The 27,049-nt window shown below is 48.0% G+C and overlaps 1 protein-coding gene across 1 annotated transcript in view; it reads right to left on the bottom strand.

Moving 5' to 3' along the window:
• The window catches only part of KATNAL1 (katanin catalytic subunit A1 like 1), a 49,337-nt gene that overhangs the window by 5,780 nt on the left and 16,508 nt on the right, over nt 1-27,049 (bottom strand). Inside the window, exons 4-9 of the mRNA XM_023530705.1 lie at nt 17,265-17,433; nt 7,649-7,776; nt 7,138-7,243; nt 3,388-3,546; nt 2,590-2,716; nt 310-444 (exon numbers count right to left, since the gene is read on the bottom strand). Coding sequence (XP_023386473.1) covers nt 310-444; nt 2,590-2,716; nt 3,388-3,546; nt 7,138-7,243; nt 7,649-7,776; nt 17,265-17,433 — 824 coding nt within the window. The remainder of the gene's footprint in view (nt 1-309; nt 445-2,589; nt 2,717-3,387; nt 3,547-7,137; nt 7,244-7,648; nt 7,777-17,264; nt 17,434-27,049) is intronic.

The raw sequence follows: 27,049 nt of genomic DNA, 5'->3' as shown, positions 1-27,049 counted from the left end.
ATACGATGAAATTACATCTTTCAAAGCAGCGTATTTTTAAAAAGATCTCGAGAGAACTTCGCTTTTAATCACTTCAGCTTTCATGAAGAGCCTTCAGGTGTAAAAGTGAGGACTCAGCTGCCTGCCGGGGTCATGGACACGAACTCCGCTCTGAACTAAGACTCTCCGCTGAGCGCCGGGGCCGCCAGGCCACCACGAGTCGCTCTGTGACGCCATCGGCCTCCCAACGGAGTGAGGACTTCAAGGGATTTTAAAAATGTAACAGAAGCAAAAGAAAGGGCGAAACACAGTCGAAGGAACGCACCGTACCTGTTGGGAGAGGAATGTAAATCCTTTTTTCCAATCTCCTTCGCAGGGCTTCGTCGATGTCCCAAGGGAAGTTGGTCGCGGCCAACACCATGACCATCTTGGAAGGGTCGTCGCTCTCCAATGCGCCTCCAACTCCTACGACAGCAAGGGGGAAAGAGCGTTTTCCTCACGGTCCGTGTTCTTCCGTCCAAGCGACAGTTCTCAGCAGCGGCCACAGCCGCGGAGGTGGGCTCCTCACGAACTGCCGCCGAACCCGACACGTCCACAGGTGACTACGGAACGAGGGAGGAGAGTTCACATAATCTATCGCTGGACTCTAACCCAGTAAGAAAAACCATATTTTTCTGTAAGGAAAATGAGTGGATACTTCCTCTGAAAGGAAAAGGCATAGGAGATTATGTTCTTTAGTTTTCTCTAATTTCTTTAAATCATGAAGATCCTCAAAAACTTTTTTTTGGTGTTAGTCTACTTGATCTTCGCAAGAGAGAACAGAAGGAGGTTCACATTTACTTAATATACTTGCGTGCAATCACAGTTTTGAAACGCAGGTTATACTGTAATAGTTTTTTCCTTCGAACGTCCAAGGGACTCAAAAAATAAACAAAAAATTTAAGAATAAACCTAATAATCAGTCACTACTGAAAAAACCGTTTCTTTTTATAGTCGTCCAAATATACGTATGTGGAGTCTCCTTTTTCAGAATTACAATTTTAGAATAAAAAACTTAAGGTTACACAGGAACTCTGGAAAATATGCAGTGAAAAAAAAATATCAGAAACTCACAAACTTTACCAGAGTTTCTAGCCTGACACAGCAAAGTAGTGGATTTAAAGCAACCCAGTTCAATGTGGTATTTTCTTAATAAATTATTACTAAACTACTATTTAAATCATTATCACGAAGAATCAAGCTGTCCAACTAATAATCAGCAGTCACAAATACAAAATTTTGTGAAATTCAGCTAATTCGAATCCAGTGATATTTTTAAAACACATGATGTGTTTTCTTCTATACCCCTCCCCACAAATACGACATAGCTGCTCCTTCCCCTCACTCTCCAGCAGAAGTTGAAATGGCACATCTTTAGGGGCCGGGGGCGGGGCTGTAGTAACCCTCTTATGCATCTTCCTATGCTTGGCACTGGACGTGACACCCATGGTAGGTAATCGATGAACACCCAGGGTGGGGGGCAACCATGCTGTTTTACAATGACACACTCGGGGTATTTTTTAACTTTATGTTTTCTCACGGTTTGCTTAAGCGGCCTCCTCGTTTAGCACACAACCACCAGAGTAATGTGTCTCTGAACATGGCTCTGGGCCCGTCACGCTCTCCCTTCAGGGGCTCGCCCAAGCCTTTTCTTGGAGTAACGTCCACGAGTGCGTCCGAGCCGGCCTCGGCTAGTCCCTCCACAACCCCCGCCGTCTGGGTGTTGCCTCCCCTGCTGCGTGCCGGGATGCACCCCGGGTCCATTTCTGGCCTGGAAGCGACGCCACACCATCACCGCCTAAGTGCCTGCTGCCCACCTAGGTTGCCGGCCCGCACACACTTCGGCCTCAGGACCCTTGCACAGACTCTTAAAAGTCACCGCATTCTGAAGAGCTTCTGTGTGTGTGGCAGACGTCCACCAACACTTACCACCAGAAATTAAAACGGAGAATTTTTTAAAATATCAACTCATTTTAAAGTGATAATAAAAGCCATTATTTGTTAATACATTAAATACCATACTTTTATGAAAAATAACTGTAATTTTCCAAACCAAAAAAATAGGAAAAAGAGTGTGATTTTTTTTATGTTTTTGCAAACCTCCTGAATGTCTAACTCAATGGAGAACCACTGGATTCTCTGTCTGCTTCTGCTCCCAGTTTATTATGTCCCACATGTCCTCTGGCCTCTGGAAAGCCACTTGTAAGAGAAGGAGCCTGGATGCGGAGGTAAATAATGTCTGGATATCACTACGAAAACAGGTCAGCCCTGTTTCCCAAAGGGTCTGAAGGCAAAAAAACAAACAAAAAAACAGAGTCTCAACGCCCCCTGGGACCGCCTCTGGAACCTCCGCTCCCAACAGAAATCCCTCAAAGGCCACGACATTCCTCTTCTCTGTAACCCCTGAACCTGACTCTTAACAGACAGACGCATGATCAAATGCAAAGTGGACGAACAAATGAGCTCTGACTGCCTTCGAGGCCATCCACGGAGAACTTCCAAGGTACGACTCTACGGAAAACGCCCAAAGGAAACACAACACGTCTGAGGCCGCGATCGGACGGCGATTACCATCCATCTGGACGAGCAGCTCGGACTTGACTCTGCGGCTGGCCTCGTGCTCGTCAGAGGTGCCCCGGCGACTGCAGATGGAGTCGATCTCGTCGATGAAGATCGTGGTGGGCGCGTAGAACCTAGCCTTCGCGGAAACGTCATAAAGAAATCATTCAGTGATCTGAATTTTTAGAAATTCCATTTCTAAAACCACAATAAAGAGCAGTGTTTCTCACTGCTTTAATGTCACATTTGGTCACTGACTGAGGTTAAATCAATCGTTCACATCCAAAAAGGAAAGTTCCAGAAACACAAAATAGGTTACGAGATTGGTGAAGCTGGGCGACGGACACATGGGGGTTCACGGCACTGTTCTTCTGCTTTTGTGTTAGAAAACGTCCGTGATACGAGACTTTTGAAAGTTATGTCTCCACCCTCCGTCCTCGAACACGCACTCATAAGTAACTGCTGCCACTCCTTTAGGAAAAGGGACACACTGCAGTGGCAGATCGACTTCTAACTGCTCTTTCAGAGACGTATTAAAATGGACTTCCGCTCGCCCTGCCCACTGGGCCCGGGAACACCTCAAAGCCTCCCCGCCCTCGCGGACAGGGTGCCAGAGGGCCTCGCTTCACTCAGCAAGGAAGGGACGCCGGAGGCACATCACAACCCCACACGCCCCCCCATCCCACGCCGTATCAGTGTGTCACAATTAAAAACCAGCAGGCCACGGGCCCCGCGTGAACGACCTAGATTACAGCAGCGTCACTTGCCTGCGCCAACAGCACTCTGAAATGTGAGCAGAACGCCACTCACCATTTCGAACAGCAGACGGACTAACTTCTCAGATTCTCCTCTGTACTTAGACGTCAGCGTGGACGAGGAGACGTTGAAGAAGGTTGTGCCACATTCGGTGGCGACGGCTTTAGCGAGCATGGTCTTACCAGTGCCGGGGGGTCCGACCATCAGCACGCCCTGAAGGCACCAAAGATTTATTTCAGTGAGTGGCTTATCGGGTTAAAATGCTTTCTCATAAAATACTGTAGAAGGAAAATGTCCCAGCAGAAGATAAACTCAATTGTTACAAGAAAATCATGGTGAATTTGGCACGAGTCTCATTTTATAGACAGAAAAACATGAAGAGCGAAGTCACAAAATGTCACACATCAGAGGCACTCAGACGTGGGCTGACAAGGGCCTGGACGACAAGGAGTCTCCTGATGCGTTTGGACAGACGCTGTCCACTCTCCCTAAAACCGGCAAGAGATAAATATGCACGGTTTTGAATATCACTTAGGAGAGACTCTCTGTGTCAATGAAATGAAAATAAAACAAACCTGTCTCCCACAACAACTGACGACACAGCTTTTAATCAAGAACAAAGAACCATTCCTCAGTTAATAAGGTAACTAAAACCTAGTAGGGATTCAAACAGAATCGAATTAGCTAGCATTTTACCAGCTAGCGAGTTAATCATGTACGCAAACTAGTGTCACTGATGAAAGAGCCACTAAACGTGACTGGAAACTGGATCTTAGTTACTTCTCACTTTTGAAAACAAACAAACAGAAAAGCATTCTATAAAAATAAATCAATGAGGAGTAAAAATCGTTTGGGGTCACCAATCCTGGTCTGAAGACGCACGGACTCTCAGACGCTGACGTCACTAGCCACCTTAACAGTTCCGCTGACAGCCAGCATCACATTTCTTCTGCATAATCGTTGCTGATCTTAAGAGAAAGTCTGACTCGTCTGTTAATTTAGTTTAAAGCTGGGGATTTAAACTTTAAAACGACGTGTGTGTCCAAGTTTCTTAAACTAAATTGGGAAACTGTCCAAACCCTTTCAGGCTGTAACACGGACCCCTAGAACCACCAGGGACCACCAGGATTTAAAACACTAGATTTATAAAAAATTTTTTTTCCTTTACAAGGAGCTTTTAACTGCATGAGATTGATACTCTGAAAGCTATAAAAGCGACTAACGGCGTAGGCACGGCTACAGCCAAGTTCGTGCTTCCTTCTGCGATGTCCCCTCCCTTTGGCGCCCTCTCGGCTCCTGTCACGTCGTCAGCGTGGCCACCACACACGTGGCTCGTGGCCGCCGTGCGGCGTCTGCTCCTCTGCTCCCCGCAACGTCGCTCCCCCATCACCTCCTCCGCTTCCTGTGTCGCCTGCCCTGGCTCTTTCCCAGCTACAGAAACGTGCCTAAGTGGGTCTCGTTTTTTAAAAGTCCTTCGCCTGACCCTACGCATCCTCGGGCTGCTGTCCGCCTCTCCTTCCGTCCCGGGCCGACCTGTCTTATCAGTGCTGCTTCATGGGCTACGACCAGCTTCTGCCTCCACCTCTTCACCAAAAATACCTGATTTTCTAATCCAGCGGTCACCTTCCAGCCCGCACCCTCTCCCTCTGACCTCTGGTGTGCAGAGACCGGTGCTTGGTCCCTTCTTCCCGAGACCCTCCCTCCCAGGGATGCTGGGACCCTGCCCTCTCCACCAGCACCACCTTCGGCGTCTCCGGGCCTCTGCCCCCAGCCCTTGGCATTCCCGCAGCTCTTGTTCCTTCATAAAACTCCGTGGACGACTTCGCCCACAGGTGTCCCTCCTCTGCCTAAGCCCCAGCCTCTGGTTCCAGTCGCCTCCGAGCGTTTACCTAACGCTTCGTCTCTGTCGGAACCTGCCCGTTTCTGGATTCGCAGTGCCGGTTCACTGCGCCCCGTGTCACACGCGCTGGCCCCCCCTGCTCCCAGGAGGCACACTCCAAACCCTTGGACTGTCCTGGGTGACTCACGGTAGCCCCCTAAGAGATGACTCAGGATGGGGTGGGCAACTGGCCTGGCTGGAAAAACCAGCCGTGTGACCGGAGGGCTGGGGCTCGGGGCCCTGTGCCATCAACCCGGGGGACAGGGATGGGAGCTGAGGCTCACGGGCCACCACCCGATCAGCCATGGCCGTGTAATGAACGCCACGAAAACCCGGACACGACGCTCGGCAGCCTCCCTGTTGGCCACACTCTAGGTTCTGTCCACGTCCACGTGCTAGGAGGATGAAGCACCCCGACCTTGCCAAGAGGGGACCAAGGCCAAGCGTCCCGCCCCACCGGGAGGGGACACACACAGGCCTTACTCTCAGCGTCCCCCCATCTCACCCCATGCATTTCTCTCTTGAGCCGGCTCTGAGGTACCTCCTTCCGCTATAATAAAACTGTAATCTTAACTACGATACCTTCCTAAGTTCTGTGAGTCATTCTAGGGGATCAGTGAAATTAGACGGGGATAGTGAGAAAGCTCAAATTTATAGCCAGCTGGTCAAAAGTGAGGGGGACCTAGGGACCCGTAAGTTTGCAGCTAACATCTGAAGTATGGGCCGTCTGGTGGGAAATAGCCCTTGACCTGTGAAGTCTGGCCCGGTCTGGGGTAGCTGCCACCCCTCAGTTAGGCCTGGAACCCAGAGTCGGACATCCTACCAGTCACGATGTTACCACTTACACCCCCTAAAAGCCTCTCACAAACCCGCCCGCCTTCTCTAGTCAGATAACAAAGGGCTTAACTATGGCAACAGCCTCCGATCAGATTCGTCATCCAGCCCCGCCCCTCTGGCCCACGGCCCACGGTCCACCCTCCACTCCGCCGCAGGCCGCCTTCCCACATCTGCAAATCGCCCTGCCACTGAAACCTGCTGGCTCATCCTGACGGGAGGCCGCACCTACCACTCCGGCTATTTTAAAGCTCCTTTAAATACCGGCTTTAAGATCTCAGTCTCTCTTTTCAATATTGTTTTAGAAGTTATAATAAAGGGAGAATGTACGGTATACAACATGGTCCCTGAATTAGGTAAATCTATAACTGTCTACAGAAGTTTTTAAGTCGTGAGAGGCAACCAAAATGCCAGGTACCCCAAGCCGTTCGTAGCAACGAACAGGAGTCGGTCCTGAGAGGAGAGACAGCCCCCAGCCAAGCCAGGAGGGCAAAGTCAGATGAGCTTTCAGTTCTGTCTCCCAGCCAGAGGAAAGGCAGGGCCCGGCTAGGCAAAGACCAAAGCAAGGTCCGGCAGCAGCTGCTCGAAGCTCTGCAGCATGCTAACGTGAAAACAGACTCAGGAGGAGCTAGTCCCGGGCAGGCGCTAACGCAGGGAACAAGCTAAAAACACACACGTTCTAATTGGGTCCGAGAATTATATCAAATCTAGATGAAGTGATCAAAATCGTGAATTAGAAACACGCCAACTTTCAGAAATATATTTATTGGTTAAACACCTATTCTATAAGACTATGTACCAGTAAAATTTAATTTGCTTAACATATTTACAGAAACAGACACCTAGAAAATTCCTAAAACTACTCTCTGGGTCAGTGACCCTGTGGGAAGTGACTTAACAACCCTCCAAGCCCCTCCGTGCCGTGCAGAGGCAGCACGACCCAACTACAAGTTCAAACCCGGACAAGGGGGGTCTAAGCAAACCTCCCCCGACCTTCACAGCCGTGCAAACACAGGAAGGAACTGCGATGCTGTCTTTCGTTACAACACGGGCAGCGTTTCTATACCTGTGTTGGTGTAGCAAGTTCTCACCTTCCACGGCCTTCGAATCCCTTTGAAAAAGTCGGGCATCCACATTGGGAGGACGACAGCTTCCCTCAGCAGCTTCTTCGCTTCCTCCAGGTCTGCTATGTCGTCCCTGTGCGAGACCAGCAAAGTTCCATGTTTATTCAGGGACATCTATGACTGATGGTCAACACTAATCCTTTTCATTGTTTCACTTATGAAATTATTCTTCATAAATTAAGAACACTATTTAATTCTTACCGCATAAAATGTGATCAGTGATCAGATAACATTGCAGTTATTAATTAAGACATGTCATTCAATTAACAGCCTCTGTCAGTCACACCAACATCAAATTAATACGTAAAGGATCTTGGTTCTGTTCTGAAGAAATAACTGTCCTGCCGCTCCGCACCCTCGCGTTACGGATGAAGCCACGAACAGAAGACGAGGGGGTGACGAGGGAAGACGCGCGCCAAGCTGGCAGCCACGGCCGGCTCTCTCTGCCACCTCGATTCGCCAGCCCGGAAACACTAACCAGTGAATGCCAGGGTTCCTGGACACGATGTCTCTCTCAAGGGCCTCCACCAAGTCCTTGTCGTACCCGGCACCGTCGAATTTGGGGATTTCGCCTTCGCTGGCACCATCTTGCCCATTCTTCCTTCCCTGGGGACAGACGTAAAAGCAGGACCGGTCGATAACGACGCCGTTCTAAGTGACATCTTTAAGCTGTAAAAATACTTAATGTAACCATTTTTAAAAAATAATTTTTCATTATTTTAAGATAGTATTTTCTGATTACCCAAATGCCACCCTCCCTTATTTAATTCATCAGAAACAGATGAACGGGCCAACTTTATTATATGTACACTTCTTCAAACTTACGATCTGCGGGGGAGAGCTGCAGGAAAGGCTGAAATGGCCATTGCAAAACGCCCCTGGATTTCTGGGTGCAGGGACCCCTACACCACCAGGGGGGATTCAGAAGAGTAATGTGAAGGAAGGAAGGAGATTCACATACAGAGAACGTGCTACACGCCAGAAACCTCACATGTATTCCCTCGTCTCATACTCGCCCCGGCCCGACAAGGTAGTCGTTGTGATTGCTTTTACAGGTAAGGAGCTGGGACTCCGAAAAGCTGAGTAACTTACTCAAGTTCATGACAATGTCAGAGCAGAGGTTTTACCACATCCCGGCCTGGGCATCGGACCGTCCCCTGCCCGGCTGAGTCACTTGATGCTTAAGAGCAGGTCGTGTATGACCGGACGCAGCCTCCGAGAGAGAGGCTGCAGACGCAGGAGCCCGGGGCCCTGGCATGCGTCTTACAGAGCCTTCTCCCCGCCACTGGCGGTAGGTAACCCCCCGGGTTCAGCTTCGCCTAGTCAGGGCCTTGGGCCACATCATAACGTCACTGTAATGACGATGGCAGGGGCCCTTCCCAAAAAGTATCATTAAGACCATTAAAGCAATACCCTTTACCCCAAATTCTTTACCTAATAATACGGTGGCTTTTAAAGAATTTTGGGCTATAGTTTCTCAAGGGTTCTGCCAAGATGTACTCAGCTCCGAAGAGCTTTAAATGAAACGTGCTCAGGTCCCAGAGGCAGTTCAGCCACTGGAACCGCTTCAGCAGACACGGCCGAGCACCTGCCCAAAGCATCAGACCCATGGCTGCCATCTAATGCAAAAATAAAAGGGGAAAGCGGTCCAAAAATGAGTCTGTTTCCTACGCTTAAACCTGGAGAGCGAGGCCAGGATGAACCTCTCCTACCACATGGCATCGGAGACAGACCCAGGGCCGGTCCTAAGCGTCCAGAGGGGCCTAAGTGACTCCCTTTGGCAAATGCTCTAAGTTTTTAAGCCTCTGGGAAAATGACCAAGCAGTATTTCGGTGACTTGACCAAAAAATGAGTGATTTACTGTTTCTGGTTAGCATGGCAATAGTATTAAACTAAATTTGCAGAAAAGAATCCTGTGTTTCAGATGACAGATACCAATACTGTCACTATTAAAAGGAGTCTCTTCTGGCATTCCTACGCAACACACACAGCAACAAATTTAAAATAACCTCAACCTAGACTCACGTTTTATACTACACACAGGCCAAGGCCACAAAGTCACATTCAAACAAACGGCTGGGAACACGCTCGTAAGCATTTTAAAACTCTTCTAGAAATGAATCGACTACAGACTGCAACAAGAATTACTATCTCTCGCTACGGCACTGCAAACAGACTCATGGAAGAATCGGTATCGCGAAACGCAGGCAGGCGGCCATGCTGGCTTGGCACTCTGCCGGGGGGAGGGAGAAGCTGGCACTTCCCTGACAGTGACAAGAGTCCCAGGACTGTAAGAACAAGAAGCATGTGAGCACCTGTGTCCGGCCCACTATACAGAGCGTCGGTGTTAGATCAGCGAATGAAAACACATTACTTGCCCTCGCTGAGCATCGAGTCTAGTCGCCAACCCAAAACACACGTAATTATGAACTGTGACGTGCCATGAGGACATGGAGTGGTCAGTGTGACGGAAAGGTACTGAGCAAAAGGAACAGGCTGGAGAGTCGGGCAGCGCCAGCCCACCTGGGCCCCTGCAGGCCAGGGAAGGGGCTGGGTTTCACATAGGTTCAGGGGAATGACAGAATGTGACACACTTTTAAATGACCCTCTGGCCACGGAGTGGACAGACAGTGGAGGGAGGAGTCCAAGCAGAGATAAAAGCCGCTGCTGTGCTCTAGGTCAAGGCTCTGCGACCACAGAAGAGGAAACGTGGGGACACGCCAGTCAGCTGACCAGCCCCAGAAACGAGTCCCTCAGTGGTAGCGGTGACAGATACGGAAACGCACATTAAGTACTCCGAAGAGGATTCAAGGAATTTTTTCTAATCAAAATGGTGAAGGTATTTAAAACACGAATTTCGGAAAACTAAAAATAAATAATTGCTTATACTGGGAACCAACAAAATGGCTGACAATCATCCTCCATAACCAACACAGATCAACTGGAACAGACGTGTCCGATACACCTAACTCCAGCCGCAGTTAACCAGCTGGATTACCATGAGGGCTAAAAGAAACTTCTGTTTCCAGCAATAAAGCCGAGCTCACCCCAGGTACTATTACCTGTACGGTTTATCCTAATGAGACGAGCTGCAAGGTCGCTGAGATCTCGGAATCCCTGCTTAGATTTTCACATTAATGGGCAATGTCGGCCTTCAGCAAGAATGTAATACAGAGCATGAAGGTTGATGTACTTTTCCTTCTCATTAAAGCAAAATATTTTAGCTTCCTTTGACTAACATCTAAATTACCCATATCAAGAAAGGTTTGTTAACGATCTTTCATTAGTATTGACTAATCATTCTACTTGAGAAAAATGAGGCCTCGGTTAGTGACTAATCCAATATCATAGAGTCAATTAATGACACAGCTTGGCTGATAAGTGCAAATAAAGGTTTTTGCATTTTATCATGTTCTTCGCCCGTTGGCAGATGAAGCAAAATGTAGCCAGTTATTAGCTCTAGGTTCAGCATTCAGGGAAATGCTGACGTGTGAAGTACACCCAGAGAAGGATGACCGGGATGATAAGGGCTTCAAGGCCATGTCACATGCAGGACGACCAAGGCCGCCAGGGACATTGAAGTCGAAGAAGAAAATGCTCATGGAGCCACATGACCAACGGACCTATTTACCTCCATTTATTTTACATTCTTCAGAGAAAAGAACCAGGATCCCATAAAGAGACAGAAGAGGCAGATTTCAGATCAACAAGAGACTTTTCCAGCGGAGTTCTGTCCAACAAGGGACTTGTCTCTCTCGTCAGGTAGTGAGCTGCCCAGCAGCAGCTTCCAGGCTAATTAGTAACACAAACCACTGGCCTCGGCCACAGGGCGTGTAAGCGGGATCACAGCTGACCTGCGGTTCTTTCTGCGAAGTCACTGCCTCCCACTTGCCCACTTACTCAACTGTTTCCTGAATTCAATAGCCCAAAGCATGTGCAAAATGTCTTAGAAGTCTCGTATTTTACTTAAATATTTAAATAAAAATTTAAAGTAATTTTTAAAAAGCGATCTGCACTCTGCACCATGTCTGTGTTGGTCTCCACGGCCCTGCTGCCTCCCAGCCAACGCTCGTGTGCCGCTTACTCTGTGCCCGGCACCGTTCTCAGCTCTTGCCACGGCCCCCGCAGAGGTCCTATGAGGCAGGTACTGCTACCGTGTCCATCACGCAGCCGAGAAGGCGGAGGCACGGAGAGGCTACGTGCCTGTCCGAGGACACGCAGGGGATCCCAGGCAGTCTGGCCCTGGTGCTTCAGCCACTCTGCACACCGTCGCACGCCTGAAATGCTCCCTCCCCAGTGCGAGATGCGCACCACGGAGTGTCAGATCAGACGAGGCCCCCGAACCGCATCCCACTCGAGGACTTTATCACCTGGCCATGAAAAACGGTGGATGAATGCGGAGCGGTGTTTACTGACTTCAGCGTCAGGCCCCCATTGGGTGTCGGTACAGACGCATTTACGTTACAATGAGTCCGCATCCTTCTGCACACTTACCAACACACATGCTCCTCAGCAGCACGTACTAACACTTACCATGTGCTGGACACCGTTCCAGGGGCTGGGGACAGCTATAAACCAGACACACAAAAACACCTTCTCATTCACGTCCGGAAACACAACACAGAAATGAGTAAAACAACCAGGGGCAGAACAGCAAGTAACTGCCAGGACCTAACACAATAATATAAAAAAAAAAAAAAAAAAAGTCAAAGCAAAACCAATACTATAAATTAGCTGCCACCAGAGAAAAAAAATTTCTGATTTACCATCCAGAGAACAGAATAAGATATATCTTAAAAACAACTCACCGATAATATAAATGGCCAATAAGCATATGAAAGAACTTTCAGCCTCCGACGTTATCAGGTAAATACACAATAATGGTTGACAGGCTGGCAAAACCACAGTAAGATATACGACTAGCCCACGAGAGATGGACAGTGTCGAGTGCCGGTGGGATATGGGGCAACCAGGACTGGGAACCTGTATGATCACCTCAGCAAACCATCTGGTGTCACCCACTGAGGGTTAACACAGTACCCTACGACCCACGCGTCCCGCTCCTAGGTATGTGTCCGCTGGAAACGCTCACACACACACACACACCACAGGAAACGGTAACATTACCCAAAGCAGCAGTACTAATAAGAGTTCCACACTAAAAGCAACCAAATATCCATTAACGGTGAAAGAGATTTAACTGTGGCATGGTACTGTATAGTAATGAAAATAAACTTCAGACACAGGCGATGGCACAGAGGAATCTCATCAACGTCACGTGGAGCCAAAAAGAGCCGGAATAAAAGAATACTCTACTGTACACAGTTTCAAAATAGGCGCACCTGACTTACGGCAGCGGGGCTAAGAGCAGCAGTCCCCCTGGGGAGGAAGTGGCAGGGAGCGGGACAGAGCACGGCCATGGATGGCTCCTGCGGAGCCCAACGCTCTGTCCGCGATCCGTGCGACAGGTACGTGGGGTACATGGCAGCTGCAGGGCTTACACGCACTGCTCCGCTGAAGCTGACGCTTTCTGGTTTGCGAGAGCCGATCATTAAATTTTTAGGAGTTTTGTGAGCCAGCTGTAAAAACACAGCCATTAATGAAAATCAAATGCCACAAACTTAGAATAAACTATATTAAAAACAAAGGTAACAGATACTCAAAACGCCTCCCTTCTCATTATTTAACTGTCACTTATGCACGTGAGGTACTTCCGCCCGCTGTCGCGTGCCAGCAGAGACCCTACAGCACGGAACGCTACTGCCCACCTCATCTCAACCGAGACCGGTGACGCTGGGCAGCCTGAAACCGGTCGCAGTGGCAGTACTTATACCGTAGAAATCAGCAAATGCTGCAAACCAGGGCTCGATTTATTGTTCTGTTGCCTCTCTGGACTCTGGAGAGTAAGAAGAACGTTAACAATGCAGGTGAAATCTAAAGGTGTCTCACTCCTGTAGCTGTTAACAGCACAAAGAATTAAAGCTGTTCTTCCACTATCTGGAAACCACCTGACTCGTTGGGCTGCTCGAGAGCTTGATGAGTCAGGGAAGACCCTGCACACTTGTTTGCTTCCACCGCACTCACTGAGGAGACAAACATCGACCACCCTTCCTGTCAGAGCACCCCACTCATCTGGAGACGGCCTGGCGATTTGCGATGGCCGGGCGCAGCCGCCCAGGGCGTCCGCCGACCAAAGACTGTGTATTCACTACCCGCAAACGGTGCCTACGCTGCCTTCGTGTCAGTCGTGCGTGCGTCAGTCGTGTGAGTTTGTGTCAGTCGTGTGTGTGTCAGTCTATGTATGTGTCAGCTTGTGAGTGTGTGTCAGGAGTGTGTGTGTCAGTCATGCGTGTTAGTCGTGCGTGTGTGCCATTAGTGTGAGTGTGTCAGTTGTGTGTGTCAGTCGATATGAGTATGTGTGAGTGTGTGTGTGTGACAGTCTCTGAGGGGAGTGTCAGACCTCCCTGGGCGAGCTTACACCTGCGAACGAACGTATTCAAAAATGGCCGTGTGCCATGAGCAATTCAATGAAATGAAGTCCTGTACGTGAAATAATATAACTCACTACACTTTACTCTGAATTACATTTAAAAGCACATACAGCTTTAATCATAAGATCACAGTAAAAGCACGGCTCATGTCACTAAGAGGTAATTAACCAGAAAGCCACAGTCTCAAAAAAATACTTGAGAATCAGAGTTGAATGACTCAAATTTATGTTTGGTAATAATTAAAAAAAATTTCTTCTGCTACCTGATCTTTTATTTTTAGACTATTCTTTTTAAATAAAAAATGCATTTATTTCTATGTACATTTCTATACCGACTCTAGGTTTAAATAGTACAATAACGCTATATCCAATTTTCTCAGGTACATTCAAGTAAGACTAAAAAATATAGCTGTAAAGGTTCATTTATTCATCTGACTCTTTCTTGTCAACAAGAATATAATCGATTTGGGGCCAGGAGTCCCTCTTATTAGTTTGTATTCCAAGAACCTAGAAGTGTGACTCACACAAAGTACACACTTATTAATACAGGCGCGTTAAGTAGACGGGGTAACAAACGAGCCTACGATGACTCTGCACGCCACGGGGTAAGACCGAAAGGACAGAAAAAAAGATCATCATGCAAAGTGACTCTTACTGAAAAACAGCACTCTTAAGCTTGGACCTAACTTGAAGCCTGTCACCAGTCTGAAAAAAAGAAATGACTTAACCGCCTTCAGGAAATGAACTGGTACTCCTGTAAGAAATAAGTGTTCGTGATACAGTAAGATAAGATGGCGAGCCTCTGCAAATAAGAGGCTGGAGAGCCTATGATTAAAAGTCGGTCAGGTATTAGGGTCCGAGTTCAAGTCCTCGTCCCACCGCCCACTTCGGTCATGACTATGGTCCTCAATTTCCTTCATACATAGGACAGAAAAATGATGCTAAGTCACGGCTATTTATAGGCACTAAATAAGCCAACGCGTATGAAGCTTCCGAACGGGCCTGGTGCAGGTTAAGTGTGCTCAAGGAAGGGAACCGCCTGTCTGTGGCTCCGGCACGCAGCTCACAGCATCAACTACATCCACAGACACCGAGACTTTCGGCGAGACCTCTAATTTCTCCCGGCCTCCCCGTTTTGTACTCATAGTTAGGTGGCTGGAGTACAGCAGCAGCTTTCAGACCTTCCGGCCATGACACAAAGGAGCAAATTCGTTTCAGATCATGAGCTAGTATAGACATAGTTACAGACCTGAATTTTTATGTATTCATACAACTTATGTCCTCCGAACAACACTGTCCTTACTCTGGGCGGTGCACTCTGAATTTTCTAACCTACTCCACTTCATTCGCTCTGTAAACTGCTTGCAACGCGCAAAACTGAAATTTAAAAGCCAACAACACCAAGGACTAAAGCATCCCTGAGGACCCTTCCGATCCTCGTTTTCGAATCACGTTCGGTGGCAGTGGCTATCTGTCAGTTTCACCGCGTGGCAGTGGCTATCTGACAGTCTCAAGCCCTGTCGACTGTCTCAAGCCCTGTCGCAGCCCTCGGTGAGTTTTAGGGACTCTGATATGCTAATTGCCTATAATGATCATAATGGAACCAAGTACACCTTTCATATTCTAATGACGGTTCCGTGAACGTTCTTCAGTTGTGGTCCCTTTGTTTCCAGAGTGACTCAGAAAATCTTTTATCCTCAAACGACTGTAGAGTTTTGCTTAGTTTTTATAATAAAGGGCTTCCTTTCCAGTGACATTCTGAGTACTGAAAGGTCTATGAAAAATAGGTAAGATTTAGAAAATTATTTAGAACTTTTTAATAAAAAACAATTAACATCTCCAGAAAATTTTATTTGACAGTCAAACAAATGCTGCCTGTTTTGTTCTTTAAGAATCACATTTAAAAATCAACGTTTCCTTAATTGTCCTGGGACTCTTTTCAAATCCAATCCAGATTTTTAATCTAATTTGGTAGGGATACTATATAGTGTGGAAAATCCTGAGATAGATAAAAAAAAGATCTGTGAATTCACAGATTTCCCTCCAAGCTCCAGTCCCTACTCTGTGACCGTACACAACTCCCTTAGCGCTGCCTCTGTTTCTTCATCTGTAAAATGAGGATAAGATGCCTCCCTGCTCCGAGGGCCTGTTTGTTGAGTGACTGTCTAATCACTCTGCGTGCCTGCAGAGACGCACCCACAGGCCACAACCAGGGTTCTGCTCTCGTGTCACGTGAAAGGAAGCGAAGCCTGACAGTTCCTCGCCCGGTCCCACGAGTTCCCCTAAAAGCATCTCGCAGAGCGAAGGAGGGACTTTGTTCAGCCCCTACTTTATTCTCTCAAGCGCACACCAAGGTTAGCTGCACAAAAATGAAGAGCAGAGGAAGAAACGAAGGTGATGCCTAAGACAGATTTTTAGGTATCCATTTAGGTGGCTTTCGATAAGGGAGGAGAACCAGTTCAATTTTGTCAACGGGAAAATGAATTCGTAACTCTCACTAACCAAACGGATCTGAGATGAAACCACTCAGTTTTATGGCATAAAGCTTCAACAAATTACAAACAAGGAAAAAACCTAATTCGTTGTCAGTGTCCTCATGAAGCACAGAAGCAGAGAAGCAGAACGTCTTGAATCTTCCTCATTGGAACTACTGTGGAAACACGTTTTATCTTCCATGGTCAGACGCTCAGAGGCCTGGGAAGCGGGGCTGTGTGGAGTCCTATCTACTGACTGGAGTTATACACAGTAAAGATACTCAAACATCATCTTGAAGGATAACCACGTGTTACTGGCTATACCTTCAGTATGAACATCAGGGCATAAACGTGATGACACATCCTGAACCCTGTGCTAGTAAAATAAAACTTCTCTGTGGCAAATCAATAGCAGCATGCATTTTGTGACATCATAATGAAAATGGGAAATGTTATCACTAAAACTTTATTTCTGTCTTTTCATTAAAATCAAGGTCACAAGATGTGACAGATCACCCTGGCTCACTCCTTCTCTGTGAGATCATCTTCGGCCCCTTTTTCTGAAGCCCATGTTAAGAGCAGTCCAGAATTCCCACCCAGTACTGTGTTTATTCACCAGTCAATTTCCCAGGTAAGTGTACATGATGAAGCCTAACCGGGGAGAATTTTCTCATTAAGGAAGAAAAACAAATCTTGTCCTACTCTGAAATTCAGAGTTAAATCAAAGATTTTTTTTTTAGCAGTAGTAAATGATACTCGTCATCTCATTCTGTGAATACACAGATCTACTTCCTTATGTCTTTCTCCTGCGATTATGTTTTCACCTATTATCCATTTTGATTCAAAGTAAGTATTAGCATGTACTGAAGTTTTAAAATTTTACTGTGAATATTTCTACAAAAGATCCATTTTACGAAATGTTTGGGTGTGTGCATTTTTTTAATGTATCTCTGAGGTGGCTGGGATTGCTGACCAGCCTTCGAAGTACACGGCCCGCTAAGGTTTCTAATTCAGACTTTTTAAAATCTCTTCTGTGTCAACAGCAGGGTACTCTGAAAAGCCAACGACAGTTCCACTCCACAGCGAAAGCCACGGGCTCCGAGGGGGTGAGTTACAAAGAGACCGCTCGCCTTGTCGTCCCTCGCACGCGCTCTGCACTCCTTCTCCCTGCCGGTGGCCGGCTTCTCGCTCCTCGCTGTGGGGTGTGCTCGGCCTGCAGGGCCCCGGGCTCCAGCCGCTGGCATCTCTTTCCTCAGAGGTCTCACTTCCCGATTGGGACGCCGTATCTGAGGCGGGGCTCTGACAAGAAAACAAAAAAGGGAGAGAAAGAAAAGTTAATCAAAGGCAAAAGTGTTTCCACACTACCTTAGTCAATAAAACTATTACGTCAAGATGACCGAAATCTCATTTTCCCTTTCACTGATTTATGGCCATAACTCTTGGGTCAGTTTTTAAAAGTGCTTTCCTATAAAACATACTGGTTGATACGATTATTAAATAGATATAAATGACACATATAGCAGCAATTACTTTGTCAAAAATAACTATTAATCACCAACAGAGGGCAATACAGACTATTCCTGCCTAACAAGCTTAATGGTGTCAGGGAAAGTCAATTACTTTATTCATTACTGTCTTAAACTACGAGTAACTTAAAAAAAAAAAAAAAAAAAAAAGCATTAAAAGCTGAAAGGACAGGAAATCAAAATATGTCTATTTGCACAGTTTACTATTTTTTACAACCAAAATGGTTTCCTCTGCTTGGAAAAGTGGTTTCCTCTGTATTGGAAAATCCAACACTTCATCATCAAATTACAAATGGTGGGACTTAACAATGAAACCTTAAAAACAAAGCAATTTATGTATGAAAATATTATTCATGATTTGAGGTTGTCAAAAAATCACAGGATCCTCTGGATTGTACAGGCCTCCAAACGTGAATATAAAATTTTGGTAACTGTATGGCCATGGATGCTACAGACCCATCATGGTGATCATTCTGCAATACAGACAAAATACTGAATCACTGTGTTGTGTGCCGGAAACTAACGTAACGCTGTATGTCAGCTATTCAAAGCGGCGTGTCTTGTTCCCTGTGATGTGAAGCACGTCTCATCACACAGTGAAACGCTGTGGTTACACAAACGCTGTATTTACCTGTCTTCTTGGGTGTCAGGGGGGCTCTACCACCTTTGCGTAACTTCCTAGTTCTTCCTCCTCAAATGCCTCTGCCTGTTCCCCACCGTCTCTCTGCTCCTGCCTGTCCTCGTGCTGCTCCTCAGATCCCACATGTGGCTTCCCGCTTCTCCAGTGTGCCGCACCTGTCACCCTCCGCTTCCCAGCTTCGTGCTTTTAGTCCTCTAACCCATCATGGAGCTTTCCTTCTCGGCATGAGAAAAAGCAGCACGTGCGTACGACTCGATGAACCCAGAAAAACAGGAAAGTGGGCGAAAAGCCAGGGAGCTCGCAAACTCGAGGCCAGAAACAAGGTAAAACACGGCCGATGTTACACAGATGTAACGCGCGCCTTCGGCTTGCTGGAGCCAGACCACTACTCAAGCTGCTAAGGACAGAGAGGCAGGTGGGCACTGGGCGTCCGCCCGCTAGGTTCCCACGCACTGACACCTGGACCCTCGGAGTTCAGGGAAGGACACAGCCCTGCCTGTGCCAGGCCCTCGGAGGGGACAAAGGTGAGTAAGCAGCCTAGTGAAGGAAATCCAGAGAAGGGACTAGAAAATGGTAAACTGGTTATAATACTTGGCATTTTCAAATTTAAAGGTATTATTATACTATTGGTTGGGTGCATTATTCATCTTTTAAGTATTCTGCCAACAAATAAAAAGGTGATGAGACTGGAAAAGAAAAAAACTGAAGCCACTGCGTCACCGTCCCTGGTACTTCATTGCGACTGTGAGCTCTGACTGGATTTCTTCCGTGACGGTGGGTTACTGACACGTATCTGCTCACGCGTGAGTGTCCTTCCTGAACTCGAGTCGCGGGTACGGCCACCACGACGAGAGGACAGCCCTTCCACACAGAACGCACGTCAAGTTCGCCCTGTCAGCAGCGGCGCCTGCTGTTTAAAGAGTCTGTCACTGTGTAAGTGACACAGTGCGCCACCGCCAGCCTGAACCTCGTACCCACCAACAGCGGCCGGTCCCAGGGCGCACCCAGGCGCTGTCGGCGGCCCGCTTCCCCGCCAGGGTGCTTATGGGTGAGCGGTAGGGACCCTGAGCCCCTGCCTCCATCTCCTCGGGTGCCCGCTAACAGCTGCTGGGAAGTCCTATGCGGCCCCACTGTCCACGTGCCTCACTGTACACGCGGTCACACAACAAACGGCCCACTGTGCATGTGGGCCACTGCACGCGGCCCCACTATCCACATGCCCCACTGTCCACGTGCCCCACTGTGCGCACGGCCCCACTGTCCACGTGCCTCACTGCACACGGCCCCACTGTGCGCACAGCCCCACTGTGTACATAGCCCCACCGCACACAGCCCCACTGTCCACGCGCCCTACTGCACGCGGCCCCACTGTGCGCACGGCCCCACTGTCCACGCGCCCTACTGCGCGCACGGCCCCACTGTGCGCACGGCCCCACTGTGCGCACGGCCCCACTGTGCGCATGGCCCCACTGTCCACGTGCCCCACTGCACGCGGCCCCACTGTGCGCACGGCCCCACTGTCCACGTGCCCCACTGCACGCGGCCCCACTGCACGCGGCCCCACTGTGCGCACGGCCCCACTGTCCACGTGCCCCACTGCACACGGCCCCACTGCACACACGCCCCCACTGCACGCGGCCCCACTGTGCACGCAGCCAGCTCACTGAAGCTGTGCTGTCAGGAGACATACGTCAGCGCTCATGCTCAGGCAGCATTCCCGGTGTCTGCTGCGCCCTTGTCCTGCCACTCAGTGTTCTGACGGGCTCATACGTAGCCTGAGGGACGCTGCTCGAAAGACCAGAAGTGACATGTGGCCAGGCCCCGCCATACAGAACATGTGCCAATGCTCCGCAGTCCTCAGTCCCATGTCACTGCAGTGGGAGTTGCACTTGTAACCAACTCTGCCAGCTGCCCAGAGGACATCCCCGATACTGTTCCGAGCCTCCTGCCACATGAGCGCATCACTGTATCCTGTCACACTTCAAGTTAAGGACCCAGTGAGAGCTTCCAGGCCGTGTAAGAAATACATCTCAGAGTTCCTCTCACTGGTCTCTTTTAAGAGACTTCAGTAGGGAAACACAGCCCTGTCAACCTGCCCTGATGGCTAGAGACGGACACTGCACCTCTAACGGGATTTCAAACACAGGGAACAGCTGGTGGAGCCATAGGTAAAAGACTAGACCGTCTACACTGTGCTTCGTTCCCCTATTTGAGGACGTTTCTCTGCAAGAATGGGAAGAAATATGCCTTCTTCTATCATATGCAAATTAGCCTGATTTCCTCTAGAATCCTGCCTCTTTCTAAGCTGTCAATATTATATGTAAATGTCCTCATCAGCGTCGCCTGTAACATCAAACACCTGGAAACCCAAACGTCGGCATCAGAGCAGACACACAGTTACCGTATAGTCACACATTGGGGCACTAGTCACTGGAACACAGAGTAGAGCTACATGCAATGACCAGAGATGGGCCTCAGGACAATCATGGTGAGTGACAACGTGTTCAAAGAACACATGCAGTGTGACTCCAAGCAAAATAGGACACCGCTTGAGGACACAAAAGTACGCACTGAAAGTGTAAAGGGAGTGTCCAACTCTGAAAGGGGAAGAAGGGGCTAGGACACAGAGGAGCCCATAGGGACTTCAAAGTAGCAGAGATGTCCACTATCATAAACTCCGTGGTGAGTCCACGAAGCTACAGTCTTGGGATCCCTTCTACTTTACATAAACTTCAATTATTAATATACTCTACTGAGGAATTAGTAAAACCTTAAATATGATTATACCGAAACAAGAGTAATTAAGACATCTGAGCCCCTAAAAATGAAATTACAGGGTTGCTATAAAGTTTCTGGCATATTCTGGAAACACACGTGATCCGTGATGTGGGCTCAGGATGCCAGCCTCCACTGAACCACAGCAGCACTGCCTGGCAAACCTGTAGGGAAGACCGTGCCACACAGGGGCCGCTGTCTCCTAGCACCACCCCGCACGGTCCTAGAAGTCAGCGGGAGAGGGGCCTTCCTGAGATGCCTTCGGTCCACAGTGTCTTAAGAAACAGGCTCTTAGGACATCAATCTTCTCTAACTGCCACATACACCCCTCCCAAGATTCCCATCTGCTGAGCGCCTCTATCTGTTTTGCCTGACGATTGCTCTGCAGTCTCTGATCACACCTGTGTTCACACAGCTAGAATTTTGGTACAAGAATAAGTAATTGGGAACACGTCCTCTGTACGCCCAAGAACACAGGCCACATTACTTAGAGCTGACTTCTGTAAAAGAAAGGAAAATAATCTTACATTGCTATTAATCTACCAGAACTAAATAAACAGGAAAACATCTCTCTCCATGGCTAATAAAAATATAAGAAACATAGGTTCCAAGTAGTTCATACTGATATTTTTATGGCAAGGACTTGGAGTCAATATATGAGACTTCTGAGTCTAAGGGAAATTATTTGGTAAGAAATCAGGAGGCAAAAAACAAAGTTTAAATAAAAATTAAAGGACCTATGATTTGAAATTAAACATTAGTGATTAAGAATTTTAGTGTCCACTTGCATCAAATATTTAACTTATTTTTTCGAATCAGGAAATATTTAAGGTTTACCTAACAAGTACAGGAGCTACACTGAATGCTATTCACATAACGATGCTGCGGACACCCTACCTTTAGAGAGAAACAGCATGCAGGTCTGGAGTCGGCACAAGATGCAGAACCCCAAAACCTGGCACCGTTTTACTCCCAGGTCCAGTTACCGAGTGTATGAGCCCGTCACCGAACACCTACAAGTCTCGCGTCCATCCTCTGATACTTCACAGAATTATTAAAATCTATTTTGCATTGAGATATAACATATACAGTAAAGTGCACAGATATTAAGTCTATAACGCAACAAATGTTTGTACCATATAACCACAAGTAGCTCAAGACAGAACATGTCCCCATATCCCAGAAGGGTTTTCACGGATCCTTAGTCAATTGTCACCCCCTAAAGATAAGCACTATTTCGACCTCGCAACCACAGACCGGGTTTACCTGCTCCAGATTTATAGAAATGTCATTCTACAGTACATACTGTGTCTGGTTTCTTTCACCGTTACCTATGAAACGCACCCAAGTTCCTGCACACGGGACTAGTTTCCTTCTTCCCCGCTGTGTAGCATTCCATGGCACGACATCTCTACCTCGCTGCTGAAGGCCACCCGGGTGGTTCTGTCTCGGGTTATTAGCAAAGGCTCCCTGACAGGGAGGGGCATGCTGGGGTAAACACAGGCACTCGCCTCTTTGGGGTACGCACCCAGGGCTGGAACTGCCAGATCGCAGGGCCACAGAACGGCTTTCATCTATGCAGCCAGTTTTCCTAAGAGCTGATGCCATGCTACCCCCCGTCAGCGAAGTCTGCGTGCCACGCACTCCTCCCCGCCACTCCGGTGGGGCGTAAGGGCACCCCGCTGTGGTCCGACTTCACCTTCCATAAATAACTGCAGGTGTGAGCACCCTGTCAACAACACGCTTATTGCTCATGCGACGATCTTCCTTTGTAGAGCATCTATTCCAGTCTTTAATCTTTTTTTTTTTTAAATCAGGGTATCTGATTATTTTCCTATTGATTTATTGACTGTCGTTCTTTACAGACGGCGGTATTGCGCATTCAGTTCCAGACCACTGTAGTAAAGCGAATATCACAGTGAAGCAAATCCCACAAACTTTTGGTTTCCCAGTATATATGAAAGTTATGTCACACTATACTGCAGTCTGTTAAATGTGCAGTAGGTTTCTGTGTGTATAATTAACGTACCTACCCTAACTAAAAACACTTCGTTTCTAAAAAATGCTGACCATCACCTGAGCCTTCAGCGAGTCATAGTGCCTTTGCTGGTGGAGGGTCTTGCCTCCGCGCTGGTGGCTGCTGACGGCTGGGGTGGCTGTGGCAATTCCTTAAGACAATGAAGTCTGCTGCACTGGCTCTTTCGTGAAGTTTCTCTGCAGCACGCGATGCTGCTCGACAGCATTTTACCCCGAGAACTTCCTTCAACACTGGAGTCCGTCCTCTCAAACCCTGCCGTGCTTCATCGACAAAGTCTGCGTCATATTCTCAGTCCTGTGTCGTCACTTCAGCAGTCTTCACGGCATCCTCACCAGGAGCTTTCATCTCAAGAAACCACTTTGCTCACCCATAAGAAGCAACTCCTTACCTGTTAGTTTTAGCACAAGAATGCAATTCAGTCGCGTCTCCAGGCTCCACGGCTACCTCTGGTTCTCCTGCTGTTTCCACTGTATCTATAGTAACTTCCTCCACCGAAGCCATTAACCCCTCAGGGTCATCCACTGGGGCTGGAATCCACTTCTTCCAAACTCCTGTTTGTGTTAATGTTCTGACCTCTTCTCATGAATCACGAATGTTCTTAACAGCACCTAGAATGGGGAATCCTTTCCAGAACTGTGCCTGGATCCGTCAGAGGAATCGCCATCTACGGCAGCTACAGCTTACACGATGCATTTCTTAAATAACGAGACCTGAAATTCAGATTTGCTCCTTGATCGGTGGGCTGCAGAATGGGTGTTGTGTTCACAGGCATGAGAACATCGATCTCACCGTCCGTCTCCACCAGAGCTCTTGGGTGACCAAGTGCCTTGTCAACGAGCAGTTGTATCTGGGAAGGAATCCTTTCTTCTGAGCAGCAGGTCTCAACAGTGGGCTTAAAACATCCAGTAAACAGTGTTGTAAACAGATGTTGTCACCCAGGCTTGTCGTTCCACTCACAGAGCCCATGCAGAGCAGACTCAGCGTCATTCTTGAAGCCCTAGGATTTTCAGAATGCTGAATGAGCACTGGCTCATCTTAAAGTCACCAGCTGCATCAGCCCCTAATGAGAGTCAGCCTGTCCTCGGGAGCTTCGAAGCCAGGCACGGACCTCTCTCAGCCGTGAGAGTCCAGATGGCATCGTCTTCCAGTATGAGGCTGTTTCATCTACACTGAAAATCTGTTATTCGGTGCGACGCCTTCGCCGATCTCTTAGCCGGACCTGGACACCTCGCTGCAGCTTCCCCGTCAGCACCTGCCGCTTCACCTCGCACTTCGTCGTGGAGACGGCTTCTCTCCCGAAACCTCATGGTCCAGCCTCTGCCAGCCTCAGCCTTTTCTCCTGCGGCCTCCTCGCCTCTCGGCGAGGACAAGCAGGGCCTCGCTCTGGACCAGGCTTTGGCTTGAGGGAGTGGGGGGCTGACTTCTATCCCGACTCGAGACGTCCTCCATATCAGCAATGAGGCCGATTTGCTCTCTTACTCATGTGCTCACTGGAGCAGCACTGTTACTTTCCTTCCAGAACTTTCCCTTTACACTCACAGGTTGGCCAACTCACAAGAGGCCTAGTGTTCTTCCCAGCTCGGCTCTCAGCTGCCTTCCTCACTGAGCTCGCTCACGTCCAGCTTCTGCTTTAAAGTGAGAGACGTGGGGCTCTTTCTCTCATGTGAACACGTAGAGGCCACTGCAGGGTTGTTAGGAGGCCTAATGTCCCTGTTGTTGTGTCTCAGGGAACAGGGAGGCCTGAGGAGAGGGGGAAATGGGGACAACCAGTGGGTGGAACAGTCAGTGCACATGTTTCTTAAGTCTGATGTGAGTGTGGCTGGGGGGCCCCAAAGCAATGACAATAGTAACATCAGAGATCACTGACCACAGTCCACCAAGACAAATACATGATGATGAAAAAGTCTGAAATACTGGGAGAATTACCAAAATGGATATTCAATTAATCCAGAAGCATCTATGGGTAAGACCCGCCTTTCCCAACCGAACTGCAGGGGCGCCTTCTCCATAAATCACATGACTTCAATTTTTAATAAGTTCCAGTTCCAAGCAGAACTTAAGAAGTTACTTGTTTGCTATCAGGAGATCATACATATTTTATTATACCTTCAGAAATCTGTTCAAAATATTTTTTCCACGGCATCTGAACTTGTAATGAATGTCAGGCAGTTTACTACACAATACAAGAGGCTGTATCAACTCTTCCCTCTTTACCTAACGAGCAAATCAATCCCATTCAGAACACACTGAGTACAGCAGGCCACGCTAATACGAGTTGCTGTGTGTCTTTAAGGGTGCTTTTGTGCAGAAAATACTCTTCAAAGGCTTACTTTCATTTTTTAAATATTCAACTTATTAAAGTTAAAAATGCAAAAATTTGGTCATTCTTTAAAGCTTTTAAATTCGGCTTACAAATATTTTTCTATATTCAAGAGTAGCAGATTTTAGGAATCACTTTTAAGAGGCTTTTGAATAATGTTTGCTCCCATTTACAAACCTGGGAAATCGAAGGCCCCCAAAACTTTTTACCTATATTTATAAATTTAATATGTTTTACTTCCTTCTTAGTTCTTCAATTATCTTACTTAATGAAGCATAACAGCTCACATACACTTTTATAAACCTAATAAATTATACTTATAAGGTAAGTGTATATTTCTCCTAAATCTTCCCCAACATAAATTTTTTATTAAAAAGTCGCCAATCTAAATTATTCCGTAATACATTGTAGATTGTAATTGCATGTTTATCATCTTCATTAGCCATATTCTCTTAAATCACAGGTACATAACAATAACAAACAAACATGCATCAATGCACATGTCGTTAACAGGAAAACACTACTGCTACGGCTTGACTCTCCTAGACACTTTCATTCTTAATCCTAAATCTCCCTGGAGCGGGGAGATGCTGCCCACCGCAGGGGACAGTCACCGCCCACGCTAACCAAAGCCGCTCTGACCTGGCGTCTCACAGGCACGAAGTCTGCACCGCAGACACGCTTCCTGCACCGCCCTGCCCCACACACCAGCCCGCACCGCCCCACACACCAGCCCGCACCGCACGCACACGCTTCCCGCACCGCACGCACACGCTTCCCGCACCGCCAGCGCTGGGCGCTGCCTTCCTGACACCTTGGGGCTCCCCACACATGCTACTGCAGCGAGGGCAGTGACTGGGCTCCTGTCAGCGACGTGGACGGGGCGCAGGTGAGCAGATCTCAGCAGGCGACCGGCCTCCTACTCAGCGCCCCATCCTCCAGAAGCAGGACTCTGAAAGAGCAGAAGGCGCCAGAATGCCAAGGAAATGAGTATAATGTCAACTCACCAATCATATTAGGCAAATAACCTATTCCACCATCTAAAGAATGACCTAAAAGTTTGTTCCTTAAAATTCCTTACTTTCCGATGATTCCTAAATAACTACCTCGAATCTCAGTCTCTCTTAAACTTTGGTTGTCATTTCTGATTCCGATTCAACGGCTTGGTCCAGATAGTTCATTATCTATCCCAATTTTTCTCTCCTTCTCTGTAACTCATTCATCACCGAATCCAGTCCGTCCTACCTCAGCGACGGCTCACACTCACCTTACAAGACTGAACACCTCAGAAGGCGGGGCCGTGTCTCTGCCCCACCACACCTGGCACCGTGCTGGCACACAAAAGGTGCCAGCATCCCACCTCAAGCTTCCCAGGATATCTGGGTTATTTTTTCTCACTGGTTTCTTGAGGCCGAGGTGTCTGTGTGGGGCGGGGGTAGGGGGGTGGGAGGGTACCTTTATAATTTCCACAGGGCCAGAGAGAACACCTGGCATACGATAAGTGGTCATAAAATACACACTGGATAGACCAGTGACTTCCTAAGACTTCAAAACAATTTTACAAAACAGTCTCAGCACAATGCACACTTTTCGGAGGAGAAAGATGAGCACAGAGA

This window comes from Pteropus vampyrus, unplaced genomic scaffold (assembly GCF_000151845.1).
Source record: "Pteropus vampyrus isolate Shadow unplaced genomic scaffold, Pvam_2.0 Scaffold52, whole genome shotgun sequence".
Classification (NCBI taxonomy): domain Eukaryota; kingdom Metazoa; phylum Chordata; class Mammalia; order Chiroptera; family Pteropodidae; genus Pteropus; species Pteropus vampyrus.
The sequence above is the reverse complement of the archived record's forward strand: the minus strand, read 5'-3'. Positions and strand labels throughout refer to the sequence as shown.